Here is a 14,207-nt window from a genome sequence, read left to right as displayed (position 1 = left end):
GCAACCAAATCAACGGTTCAGAACGCGCTTGAAAAACCGGTACACGGATCGACACAATGCCCTTGCCTTCCTATAAAACGCATCCGCATCCGAACCTGAATCCTGAATCCTATCACAACACTAACACAGGTAAATTAATTTCTCGTATCGAAAATCATTTCCACCACCACAATATTTTTTATTTCCCTTTACTAAAGATTAGTAATTGTTTGGTTTGTGTGTAGATTTTGATTTGATTCGATTCGATTCAGTCGAGGTTTTAAGCAGCAGCAAGATGTCTGGGCGTGGAAAGGGAGGAAAGGGATTGGGAAAAGGAGGAGCAAAACGACATCGTAAGGTTCTCCGCGACAACATTCAGGGAATTACGAAGCCAGCGATTCGTCGTTTGGCTCGCAGGGGTGGCGTGAAGCGTATCAGCGGTTTGATCTACGAGGAGACTCGCGGTGTTCTCAAGATCTTCTTGGAGAATGTCATCCGTGACGCCGTTACTTACACGGAGCACGCTAGGAGGAAGACCGTTACGGCTATGGACGTTGTTTATGCGCTTAAGAGGCAGGGAAGGACCCTCTACGGATTTGGTGGTTAGGGTTTTTGCTTGATTTTCCTCGCCAGGGAAAAGTCTTGCTGTCAAGAAAAACAAACGAGGCATGGATTGGGGTAGTTTTTTTTTTTTTTTTTATGGTGGTGTTTGTAGTGAATGGGGAAAATTAGGAGCAATTTTATGCTTACTTGTTGGTGTCAATTATGTGATGTAACTACTCCGTTGAAATGTAGAATTATTTTGGCTTTTAAAAATCGTTTCGTAAATCAATTTATAGTTTCTATTTAAGTTAATTATGTTTTGCTTTTTCTCAAAATATTTCTTCCTGTTCTTCCTTGTGAAAATTGTCTTCCTTGTGAAAAGTGGAAACTATAGCATACAACATTGAAGCATTGCGCATTCACGTTATTGCTGGTTTTGAAGGACATTCAGCTACATGTTTAGTTCTAAGTTGCAGGGGAGGGATGCGTGCTAAATTGTTTTGTGGTTAATAATGTTTGCATTCATTTTTTCTTTCTGCATCTTTTCATGTAAGTATTTTGGAACCTGTTATGTGAACTTTTTTATTTTTTTATTTTGTATAGAAAAACTTGAAATAAAAAGCAAGTGCAAAATGAAGAGAAAAAAGTATTGCAAATAGAATTAGTCACCATTGTTTATTATCATTCATGTGCAGAAAATGGCCAATTTAATGCGTTGGGCTGCCTGTGCGTTGGACCTCTTTTTCTTCACCTTTTGTAGCCTATTTATTTGTACAATTATGAGCTGTACACAATCAAGCCTAATGCAATTAAAGTATGGTTAATTTTGGCCCAGTTGGATTTGGTCGTGTGCTTGCAACTTCTAAATCCAAAGTGGGGCACGAATATGGAAGCATGACGTATGTTCTAAGATGAAAATTATAGTAATCTAATATCCCTTTTGCGGTTATTTTACATTCATATATTATTTTATCAGATTAAATTTTGCCTTAAATTTATTCTTTGCAAAATCACAAAACTGTTTCTTGATTGCAAAATTTGATTTGTAAAAATCAAATTGATGAGGAAGAATTTGATGAGAACATTAAAAGCTTACACGAAATCAGAAAACGATTATGAACGCCTTGAACAAGCAATATCATATCTTAATGCGTTAGGATATAAGCTATATACAGAATAGGACCACTCATAGTATTAAAAGATTATTTCAAGTGACAGATTCACAAGGAATATCATATCCCGTTGGATAAATTAAAAACTGATTCTGTCACATCCCCACGCACTTATCTTATACAAAACTATTGCACAATATTGTTTCTTCGGACTGAAAATTTTATAGTAAGCTTCAAGTTAGTGTTATGCTGTGCTGTGGAATTAATCTTTTCCAAAACCCATGAAACTTATGGCCTCTGTTTGCATTAGATTGTGTGAAGGACAGACATCTTCCCCTTAGGCCAACCTTCGTAAACCTCAACAAATGGCCAGAATCCGAGGTAGTTGATAGATTCTCGTGTCGGCAAATGTACTTAAGGAGTTACAAATTCTCAAGGGAGAAGAAAGTGGGTGTCACTGAGAAGACCCTCAAGTGTTTCGATAAACTGAAGGAGAAGGTCGTTTGTGTCAGAAATAAATTAAATTTGAAGAACAAGTATAAGGTTCTCATGAGGGCCACGGATGTCACTTATGCTGCGTTCTCAATCTTTCAGAGCTTTCTACCCTGCTCTGCCAAGGTTGATGTGCTTCATGATTTCTAGTCCAATCTCACATGGTTTTTACTTTTTATTTTTTATGTTCTGCTGCTTTATACTGTACTATGTACTATGAAGTATGTGTTTTTTTTCTCTCCCTCCTTTTTCTTTTTTCTGAAAAAACAAAACACGGGAGGGAATGTTAAAGGTCGAAGATATGGTTTACGAAAATTTCGAGCAAAATTACAGCAATGTCACACACACATATATGTCTCATATTTAAGTGTCCGTTGTCTCATGATGGATAAAATTTTTCACTTGTTCTCATTCTCCATGGATGTGAACGTTGAAGTATGTATTGCTTGCATTGAATGCACACCCTTTTTTCACTCTTTCTCCCTTCCTAAGATCCAGTCCTACAATACCCTCTCTGGTCACAAAAAGTATAAAAGATACAAATCCAAAACATCTAACCCAACTCTATATGGCAATTTAATCAGAGAAGTTTGCCGCACTTGCTGATTCAGCTCTTTCTCCAGCTAATAGGGTACACCTGAGCAGTTACAGTTGCACAACTTACACTGGCTTTTCAAGACAGTTCAATTCGAACCTGAGAAGCCAGAGTTTTTAACAAGATGATTCTCTGATTACCAATTAAGCAAACATACATGTTTCATTAACTCAATCTTTCTTTACAAATCTATGATACGACGAGCCTAATCTTCGAAGTCGTGGTAGGGAGCTAGTGATCAGAAGACAAACAACAAAAATTATAACAGAAGATATTGTCACAGAGAATTTATAAGATAGGATATCCAGAACCATCTATCCACCCTCACAGATCATCGAGGCTTGAGCCAGCAAATTGTGTAACAGAGGCACTTGCATCCTAGTTGAAATTATTGACCTGTGGAGAGAGTTCACCAATCATATTGGTGTTGTTTTCTTCAGGATCACCTTGAACCATGACCTCTTGAAGTTGGAGAGCATATTCCACAAGACATCTCCCATAGAAGGCCTGTCCACACCATAGTCAGCCAAGCATTTCTCAGCAGTTTCTCCAAACTTCCTTAGAGAATTTGGTCTTATTTTGCCTGCAAGCGTTTGATCTATGATTTGCTCCAACTGTCCTTTCTTCTGCCATTTCATCGCCTATTCCGCCAAGTTTACCATTTCTCTAGGAAGTGTTGGATCTATGACAGGCCTTGCACAAATAACTTCAAACAGAACTATCCAAATGAATACACATCTAACTTTTCTGTTAGTTGTTGCCTCCTCAAATACTCCAGATCAAGGTACCCAAAACTACTTTTGACGGTGGTGCTAACATGTGTTTGGTCGATTTCAGGCCCCGTCTTTGATAATCCAAAATCAGTAACTTTAACCATTAGGTTCTCATCAAGTAGGATATTTGCAAACTTCATATCGCAGTGAATAACTGCTTTAGCATAGCCAGTGTGAAGGTAATGAAGCCCTCTAGCTGCTCCAATGCATATCTCAAGCCTCTCCTTCCAGCTTAAGCTTGGCAGACCTGAACCATATAAATGACCCTTGAGAGTTCCCTTCTCCATATATTCATATATGAAGATCACTTCATTCCTTTCATTGCAATAACCAATCAAAGGCACCAGATGGCGATGACGGAACTGAGAAAGCATTTCAGTTCAGAATTCCGCAAGCCCCTGCTATGACCTTGGATTCCCCCTCTCGACTGCCACTTTTGTGCCATCACTTAACTCTCCCTTGTACACTATACCAAAACCACCAATGCCAATAACCCAACTCATCAAAATTATTTCTAGCCTCCTGAACCGCCACAAAAGGGACATGGTACTCAAAGTTTGAAGCAGCACTCAGTGTTGTGCCATTAGAATATTTACTTCCCATGGTATGAGAAGTAGTTCCATCATTTGATGGATAAAGGAACCCATGTCTTTGACTGCCTTTGTGCTATAATAAAGTGACTTATGTTGACACTTTCAAACGAATAGGCCTATATTGACACTTTCCATGGTATGAGAAGTAGTTCCATCAAACGAATACGCCTATATTGACACTTTCAATAATAAAGTGACCTATGTTCCTTTTCATCCACTTGATTATCACATATTAAAAAATTAACTTTTTGAATTTAACATGTATTGTGATTTTGATCTCTAAAAATACTTTTAAATCTTTAATTAAGTCTCATGCACAATAAAGGATCCAAAAATCTATGTAGAAATGGATTAGAAACCTATTAAGTAGAGCTAAAAAAACATTTCTTTGTAATTGTTTAAAAGCCTAGTTTTTAATAAGTAATATTTTTTATAAAAAATATTTACTATTTATACACGTAAAATTGAAATTAATTTTTATTTTAAATCATAATAACTGTTATCACAAAAATAACAAATACATAATTATGATTATGTTTGACAAAACATTTTAACTAATTTTAAAGTTTTTTACTAGTTGAAAAATTTATTTGAGTATTTAGTAAATAAATTTGTTTAGTAATAGTGAACTCAATGTTACAATTTTATTTCAAAACTACAAAATATTAAGTTCACGGATCATTTTATCTTTATATACTTCTCATCTTATCATTCATTTTTTGTGAGGCAATTTTTTTAGAGACTATGTGAGACATTTAAAAAAAAAAACCTTATAAACAATGTTATCATATTTTTATATTAACTTTTTTAAAATTTATATATAAAATGGTGAAAACAATATTTTAGATTTGTTTGAATTGTGATTTTTTTATGAATAATGATAAAAGTGATGTTTTTATTTTTTATTTTAAAAATTATAATATAAACGAAAAAAAAAGATGACAAAATATTGTTTTTGCAACTTTTGGTATAAACAGTTAAAATAAAAATATAGTAAATTTTTAAAATTATTTGTAAAAAATAAAATAAAAACAAAATATTTTCTAAGATTAACCAAGTCTTTATAGGGTTCAGTACTCATAAAAATTTTAAAATAAAGAAAAAAATAAGATTAAAATACTTTTTCTGTTAGTAAAATAAAAAATGAAAGCATAAGCCTATTTAGTTTGAAAAAGGAATTTTTTTGTTTTCGCTAACAATTATGAAGTGAAAGTATTTTTTTATTTTCATGAGAGTTTTTCTATTATTTTTATTGATTCCTACATAAATATTTAAGAATATAAAGCAAAGTAAAAATGAGGTGACTGATAAAAAAAGAGGTGATATTTTTATAATTATTAATAAAATAAAAACTAAAAATATTTTCTCAGAGATTTGAAAACTGGAATAAGGTATCCACAAACTCAAAGGATTGGGGTGGTTAGACACATGGCTCGGGATTGGTTGTGGTAACAATATGTTCTTTTGGTGTTGGGCATAGCAATATTAAGGAGGGAAACAATAACAAGCTTTATTATTATGCAGACTACAGCTTTTTCCTATAGTGCCATTAAGTTACTCCCTATGTATTATCTTGTTGCATCAGACTTGGCATCCCTTGTGCCAATGCACAAAGATTCTAACCGCGCTTGTATTAACAGCAAATACATAAGAAATCAATTGGAGGAAATAAATGACAGAAAATATGATAAACCATGTAGCTTGTATTAACAGCAAGTACATCAGAAATATAGTAGAGGTAACAAATGACTGAGAATATAAAAAACCATGCTTGGAAATTGCCTAAAATCCACTCCTACAATACCCTCTCGGGTCACAAAAAGTATAAAAGATACAAATCCAAAACATCTAACCTAACTCTATATGGCAGTTTAATCAGAGAACTTTGCCACACTTGCTGATTCAGCTCTTTCTCCAGCTGATAAGGTACACCTGAGCGGTTGCAGTTGCACAACTTACACTGGCTTTTCAAGACAGTTCAATTCGAACCTGAGAAACCAGAGTTTTAACAAGTAGATTCTCTGATTACCAATTAAGCAAACATATATATTTCATTAACTCAGTCTTTCTTTACAAATCTATGATATGAAGAGCCTAATCTTCCGAGTCGGGGCAGAGAGCTAGTGATCAGAAGACAAACAACAAAAATTATAACAGAAGAGTACTGTCCCACAAAATTTATAAGATAGGATATCCAGAACCATCTATCTACCCTCAGACTTCACCAACTGTGAGAACACCCTACTCATAGAAACACCAGACAGATCATCGAGGCTTGAGCCAGCAAATTGTGTAACAGAAGCACTTGCATCCTGGTTGAAATTATTGACTTGTGGAGAGAGTTCTCCAATCATATTGGTGCTGTTTTCTTCAGGATCACCTTGAACCACGGCCTCTTGAAGTTGGAGAGCATACTCCAAATTCCACAAGACATCTCCCATAGAAGACCTGTCCACACCATAGTCAGCCAAGCATTTCTCAGCAGTTTCTCCAAACTTCCTTAGAGAATCTGGTCTTATTTTGCCTGCAAGTGTTTGATCTATGATTTGCTCCAACTGTCCTTTCTTCTGCCATTTCATCGCCCATTCTGCCAAGTTTACCATTTCTCTAGGAAGTGTTGGATCTATGACAGGCCTTGCACAAAGAACTTCAAACAGAACTACCCCAAATGAATATACATCTGACTTTTCTGTTAGTTGTTGCCTCCTAAAATACTCCGGATCAAGGTACCCAAAACTACCTTTAACAGCTGTGCTAACATGTGTCTGGTCAATTTCAGGCCCCGTCTTTGATAATCCAAAATCAGCAACTTTAGCCATCAGGTTCTCATCAAGTAGGATATTTGCAGACTTCACATCGCGGTGAATAACTGCTTTAGCATAGCCAGTGTGAAGGTAATGAAGCCCTCTAGCTGCTCCAATGCATATCTCAAGCCTCTCCTTCCAGCTTAAGCTTGGCAGACCTGAACCATATAAATGACCCTTGAGAGTACCCTTCTCCATATATTCATATATCAAGATCATTTCATTCCTTTCATCACAATAACCAATCAAAGACACTAGATGGCGATGACGGAATTGAGAAAGCATTTCAATTTCAGTTTGGAACTCTGCAAGCCCCTGCTGTGATCGTGGATTCCCCCTCTTGACTGCCACTTTTGTGCCATCACTTAACTCTCCCTTGTACACTTTACCAAAACCACCAATGCCAATAACCCAACTCTCATCAAAATTATTTGTAGCCTCCTGAACCGCCACAAAAGGGACTCGGTACTCAAAGTTTGAAGCAGCACTCAGTGTTGTGCCGTTAGAATATTTACTTCCCATGGTATGAAAAGTAGTTCCATCATTGATGGATAAAGGAACCCATGTCTTTGACTGCCTTTGTGCCAACCTTCTTCTTTTCCTGCACAGTACAAAGAAAACTCCAGCCAAGACAACTGCACCAACTACCCCAACACTCACACCCACAATCATGCCAGTTTTTTTAGAACTTGAGCCAGAAGTAATAGCCACAGCTCCTGGGATAAGACTGCCCATAGAATTGTTCATTTTCATGATCTCCAACCCATTCAAAATGGCATTAGGGTACTCCTTATTTACCTCAGAAGGGCCAATACTTACGCGAAGTGTTTTGCTGACAGCCACGGCTGTAACCAGATCCCTATAGTATGGAACACCCAAAGCATTATTGCTAGTAGTACTGGGATCAGCACTTGAAGCAGCCAGTTTGGAGTCAACATAAGCATTGAAGTAGAGTTCATTGAGAGCTTTACTGACTACATCACAGAAGTGAAGTCGAACAAGGTACTGAAATCCGGGACTTACATCAAACTGCCATGTTACATTGAAAATATTACGGGGATCATAGGTCGAGTTCATCTGTGTGAGAGTCCCATAAACGGTAGGCGGAGCAGTGTTTTCTGTTGCTTGCCCATGGTTCTCATACTTAACACCCTTAATATTGGAAGAAAATGAGGCAAGGTTGGATTGCAAAAGGAAACTTTGATCAGGAACCCAAGTTCTTTGAAGGGTGTCATTTATAGGGGTCACAGTAGGACCACCCATGTTAACCCTCCAAACTGTCTCAAGTGCTTGTGTCACCAACCCAGAAGAGGTTACTGATGGATCTAAGGCAAAACCATCATCAACAATTAGGTCATCAGGGACAGAAACAACTTCAATGGCATTCACAAAAGCAATGGAACTTCCTGAAGGGGCAAAGGTAAGAACAAGGGAGTCGGAGGTCACATTCACTGAGTACTCCTTCATCACAGGATCTTTCTGCATGTTGAGGCTTCTGAAAAGGACATGGTTTTGGGTGGAAACAGTGAAATCTGCAGCACGCAAATTGTACTTTTCATAAGCGAATGGAAGGAAATAGAGACGGATCCAGTGCCTCCCCTTTTGATTAATTTTAAAAGTGTACTTCGAGGAAGCAGTGAAGACTCTTGCAGTTTGATAGAGCGATGAATCATCAGAGGAAGAAGTAGCTGATTTTGAGGAGGTAGTGGCAACAATATCTTTTTGTGTGGAAAGGAGATCCTTGTTATCTGCTATGAAATTGCGTGTACCTACTGAAGTACTCGTAGTTGCTCCACAGTCTATAAGATAATTATCTACTGGAACAAAGGTGGCACAGAAGCATACAAGCGGAAAGATTGATAAAACACATATAAAGAAACCAATATTTCTCCAATCAGTCATTGTGGCATCTAGAAATGAAAGGATATACTTTTTTTTCCTTTCTAAAATTTCTCTCTTTGAAGCTAATTGAAGCCTAAGAAGTAGGAAGATTCTGGTACAAGCAGGAAAAGAAAGTACATTGGTCTTCTACTTAATCAAGCAAAAAACTACACAAGTCAAACACACAGAAAGGGGGATAACAAAGACAGAAGATGGCACCTTTGTTATTACTCTTATGGTTTCCAGCAGAGGTTGCAGAACCAGTATGAACCAAACCAGGTACAATAAGAAAAATCTGAAGTAGCCCCTATTTTGTGGTTTTGAAAGAAACTTTAATACAGATACTGACAGGAGAAGAACAAATCCACTTCAGCAAGAATCTAGCTCGGCACAAGCTGGAATGATCTCGATGACAACCTTAACTTTTGACATATTCATTCGTACTTGTTTTTTTATTAATTCGGTTTTTTAAAAATAGAAAAATATATAAAGCGGACGAAGGAAAATAAACGGTGGAAGCAGGGTCAACACACAAAAGGGTTGGTTGCAAGATTTTTCGGTGAGAGCATGTGTGATGCAATTGTGCAAATGGAGAGATTAAACAAATTGAGATAGGTCAGGTATAGTGTGTTTAGGTAAGTTGTTCCAGAGCAATAAAATAGGAATATGAATTAATTAATTATAATTATTAAAGGAATATAGAGGAAAACAGATGGACAATTAAGAAAGAAAATACCACTGGATTGATTTGCCAATTTTGGTTTTTTTGGTAAGGTAGTTTGAACTTTAATACTATTGTGTTAAAGTAAGGGACGTTTACATGTGAATATGGAATAATGGATGAGCCAAATAATAGAAGGGAAAGTCGTGCCTGGCGGTGTGAAAGTGTTCATATGGTAATAGTTCCAAATTGTAGGGAAATTGAAACACAAAAGTGGAAATTGAATCAAGCCTAATCTTATCACCTAAAATTGAAGTTTCTCAGACTCCACTAAAAACATAAAATTCTAAAAGTTGGTATTAATTAACTTATTATTTAATCATACTCCCTTTAAAAGTAATTTGTGAATGTACCCTTTTTCGTCCCGAGATTTTGCGTCTATGGAGAAATACGAGAAATTTTTAAGCCATGAAGGCATGAACTATACTAATTACTTATGTCAGGCTTGAAAGTTAATTAGTATCATATCATGATACCAAACGTGGCTGAGTTTACACTATAGTCTTTTCTCACTAAATTGTTACAATCAAGTTGAAAGCCTTCTCGCTAATAATTTAAAAGGGGGTTTTGTTGACTGACTTCTAATTGGAATAAATAATGCTTGGTTTGTAGGTTTTTATTTTATGTTGATTTAAATTTGTTAGAAATGCCGTCCTCGAAGATTATTAGGAAAAAAATATGAATTGGAAACGTTGAATCAGCAAACTTATGACCACGGAGTTCCAAACAGTCTTGGATGGTCCAAACAATAGTGGTGAACTGGTGGTTAATTTAAGAACTCTGTTAGGCAGTTAACTGACTAGTAATTTCAGCTAAGTTTCAACATTAGATTGTAAAAGAGTAGTTGATAGAGGTCTTTGCTTCTAAAATTTGATGAGTGTTACTAATAATACATTTTTAACATTATTTTATTATTCATTAAAATTTACTAAAAATTGTAACATTGAGTGGAGACTCATTTAACGTGGAGTATATTTACATATTTTTATGATTTTTCTAACATATTTCAGTTAATAATAAATATTATTTTTAAGAGAAAAACACGCAACAAAATATCCGATCCTTTATTACAAAAGAAAAATGAGGTGACTTATCATCAAATGGTTACAGATCAATAATAGATCATGATAATGGAGGAGATTTTAGATTCACCAAAAAAATATGATATTTTATTTAAAAAAATTATTCTCATATATCATTCTCTTACATGGTACTGTAAATATTTTTTATAATATCACGTCATCATGAATTATCATATATATAATAAATAATTTTTATAATAACTACTTAAAATTTATATTTAGAATACTTCTCGACGATATATATATATTTAAACCAATAATATATTAAAGAAGAAAACAAAATTTATAGGAACATTATGAAAGAATTTATATTATCATCCAATCACAATGTATCATGTATGATAAGTTTCTTAATTTTTATGATAATTACTTTAAAAGTCATATTAATGACAAATTATAATTGAAACGACACTATAAAAATGTTTTACATTATTAGTGTATAACCATTAAACTATTTATTAAAATTAAACTCTTAAAAAAGCAGACAATGATGTTAATATGTAAATATCTTTAGAGACTTTCTTATTAATCATCCTCATGTAATAACTATGTTCGATGAGTCATTTTAGTTAATTTTTAGCTTTTCTTACTAGCTAAAAAGTTTGATTGACTATTTGATAAACAAAATTTTTTAAGTAGCTTTTAATGTTTTTTGAAACGTTACTTGAAGTATTATTTTTTAAAACACTAACTTGTAGTTTTTTTTTATATTTTTTCATTTTTATTCTCAATATATTCATCTAAATTCTTGATTATCCTTTTTAAACAAATAATGATTTTATTACTTATATCATTTTACACTTTTCACATATTTCAACAACTAATTTTATCAAACATTTATAATTTAATAAATTAATTTTCCAGTTTTCAACTCACAACTAACTTTCTAATTTTTAATTAGTTTTTCAGCTAATTTTACCAAAAATAACCAATATGAATCACATTATTCTCTTCACATCAAAGTTGATCTATCTTTTCTTTGAGGGCTAATAACGAAAGAATATAGTAGGTATTTTCTTTCCATAAACAATAAAAGCATATTTGAGTTAAATTAGTTTATGTACTGTATGGCCCGAGAAACTTGGTCCATACCCGAATTGTGGTAGCACTTGGCTTCTCACGACACCTGAGCAATTAGTCTACACGATCGATATGCCCCCCTAAAGTAATTGGTCGGTGGCCCAATGTGGCCCCTGAAAAAGCGTAACTTCCCCATAATCGAACATGTATATATAAAGCTAAGCGCAAGACCACCAAGTACATTTTACTAATCCCACATATAAACACATAAACACCTCAGAACATCACTTACTTGCTCGTCGGAATCCCTTTTTGCAGGTACCTCCCTCCAATTCAACATCAGAGATCAAAGATTCCACTGAGAAAAAGAAGACCAGATAGCTTGATCGGACCTCATCAGAACTCAGCAAGAACATTTGGCGTCCACCATGGGGTAAAGGAAAAATGTCCTACAACTGCAAAATGGTTGCAACAAGGAGAGGTGATCCCAGTTCATCTACGCAATCCACATGAGCCGAGACATCAACAATATGGGAAATTCAAGAACAAATTAAGTAGTTACAAAAGAAAATAAAGGTCGATTTGGAGGCCTCGAGGCAACAACATGAGGCAGACATGCGACGATTAAAAGAGGAGAACGCAAATCTCAAAGCCCAGTTTACAATCCAACACCCACATCCCCCACTCCCACCACCACCATCTCCACCTCGCTCTCCGTCCCCACCACCCACCCACCCATGCTGAGATACATACCTAGGAAAGTAGCACTTAATTCTCCTCCTACAATTACCACAAGAAACCTCCAATCCACTCTCGACTTAGATCACTCAACATCCATAATGACGTCGTTCATTGGCACCCTTTGTGGACGACGTCATGGATACTCCCCTACCCACCACCTAGAAACCCTTGAACATTGAATGATATGACGGTACCTCAGATCTGGACGAACACTTAGACGCATTCACCATGCAAGTCAACTTGTACTCCAACGATGACGTGGTGATATGCATGGTCTTTCCCACCTCCCTCAAATGACTGACACTAATGTGGTACAAACGCCTTCCCCCAAGATTCATTAACTATTTCTTCACCTTAGCCTAGCGCTTCGGAGCACAATATACAACCAGTTGCCCTCACCACACCACATCTGTCACTTTGATCAACCTTTGCTAGCTTAATGTCAAGTCCCTATAGTCATTCATGAAGCGGTACACCGCCATCTCCATTTGAATAAGAGACCTCGACCTTGGTGTTGCGCTACATTCTATGATCACGATGCTTAAGCTAGGGTCATTCGCCGACAACCTTTGTCAAAAGCAGCCAAAGGATCTGGACAAGCTTCGAGCACGGGCCACGAGATACATCCAAATGGAGGAGTTATCCGTCTTTCAAACTAGGTACGCTCGACGAAGCAGAGAAAAGATGACCACAACAAGGACAGAACAAAGCCCATCTAGGACAAATCTTTCAAAAAGTCCAGCCAGCCGCCAAAGTACCAACACTACAAGCCGCTTAACGTCATTCGAGCACGTTTGCTAGAGGAAGCATTCAACATGGAAATCTTATCCCTACCGCCTCTAGCCAGGTCGATCAACTCGATCGACATAACGAAGACTTGCTGATATCATCAAAACTCCAGTCATACCACAAAGGAGTATGTGGCCTTGAAGGACAAGATAAAGGAGTTGATGCAGGAAGGTGCCTTTGCCAACTATACCTACACCCCTAACAACAATAGAGGCAGTTACCGAGGTCGTGGCAAGGGCCAAGGAAGTCATCATGGAGGTCGAGGACAACAATCCCACAACCACAGGCTAGAACAAATCGATGCCAAGCTAGATCAAGTCGGCACCTCGACAGTCAGGGAAAGGGGGGGAGACGCAGAGTCATCAACACCATTGCAGGTGGCTTCGCTGGCAGGGTAGCACCAAGTCAACTCGGAAGAGGCACTTGTGTGCCATCAAAAGCGTGAGCCACATTTCTGCAGCGAGCTCGAGGAGATCAATCCCACCAATAACATTCACCGATGTCGACTTTGCAGGGGTCAATCCCGAGCAAGACAACCTAATGATGATTATGGTTAGCATCACCAATTGGGACATCATGAAAGTCCTGATGGATGGAGGCAACTCAACCGACATACTCTTTTAGTCCACTTTTTAAAGTTTAGACGTATCGCATAAACTCATAAAACCTCATCCTGAACCCTTAATCGATTTTGCAGGGGGGAAGTCCACACCCATGATGTAGCAGAGCTGGCGACCACCTTCAGAAGAGGAGAGTTGTCGAGAATGTTACTCGTCTAGTATGTCGTCATCGACATTGATGCCTCCTACAACGTTTTGGTCGACAGAACGATGTTGAATGCACTAGGCACGACCGTCTCAACACCTCATCTCGCAAAGAAGTTCCCCAACCAAAGTGGGGACATAGTCACCATCAAAGCAAACTAAGTTGAAGCCTGTGAATGTTATGCCAAAAGCCTACTTGTCAAGCTCTACACACTCGCCTCCGCGTAACACAATGATGCAACGAATGTCAATCATGTGGAAGATGCTGCATCGAGTTGGGCCAATCTCAAACCAAGGAGAGATGAGGAAGACAAGAAG

At 36.8% G+C, this 14,207-nt stretch overlaps 2 protein-coding genes and 1 pseudogene across 2 annotated transcripts; 1 reads left to right on the top strand and 2 right to left on the bottom strand.

Moving 5' to 3' along the window:
• The first annotated feature begins 31 nt into the window (after positions 1-31).
• LOC114386361 (histone H4-like) lies at positions 32-834 on the top strand. The gene is made up of 2 exons (XM_028346361.1): positions 32-129; positions 225-834. Exons 1-2 carry the CDS (start codon positions 57-59, stop codon positions 584-586), a joined length of 435 nt encoding a protein of 144 aa, XP_028202162.1. The 5' UTR covers positions 32-56; the 3' UTR covers positions 587-834.
• Positions 835-2,419: 1,585 nt separating this feature from the next.
• LOC114387813 lies at positions 2,420-4,136 on the bottom strand (annotated as a pseudogene).
• Positions 4,137-5,760: 1,624 nt separating this feature from the next.
• LOC114388317 (receptor-like protein kinase HERK 1) lies at positions 5,761-9,344 on the bottom strand. Its single transcript, XM_028348734.1, has 2 exons — positions 8,992-9,344; positions 5,761-8,884 (listed from the first exon to the last, which is right to left on the bottom strand). The coding sequence occupies exon 2, from the start codon at positions 8,791-8,793 to the stop codon at positions 6,292-6,294; it is 2,502 nt and encodes an 833-aa protein (XP_028204535.1). The 5' UTR covers positions 8,794-8,884; positions 8,992-9,344; the 3' UTR covers positions 5,761-6,291.
• Between the last annotated feature and the right edge of the window lie 4,863 nt (positions 9,345-14,207).

Source organism: Glycine soja, chromosome 15 (genome assembly GCF_004193775.1).
Source record: "Glycine soja cultivar W05 chromosome 15, ASM419377v2, whole genome shotgun sequence".
NCBI lineage: Eukaryota > Viridiplantae > Streptophyta > Magnoliopsida > Fabales > Fabaceae > Glycine > Glycine soja.
The sequence above is the reverse complement of the archived record's forward strand: the minus strand, read 5'-3'. Positions and strand labels throughout refer to the sequence as shown.

Coding starts and splice junctions, on each gene's coding strand:
- LOC114388317 (XM_028348734.1), bottom strand. CDS start 8,793: ATGACTGATTGGAGAAATATTGGTTTCTTTATATGTGTTTTATCAATC.
- LOC114386361 (XM_028346361.1), top strand. CDS start 57: ATGCCCTTGCCTTCCTATAAAACGCATCCGCATCCGAACCTGAATCCT. Junction 130..224: donor CTATCACAACACTAACACAG/GTAAATTAATTT, acceptor GTTTGTGTGTAG/ATTTTGATTTGATTCGATTC.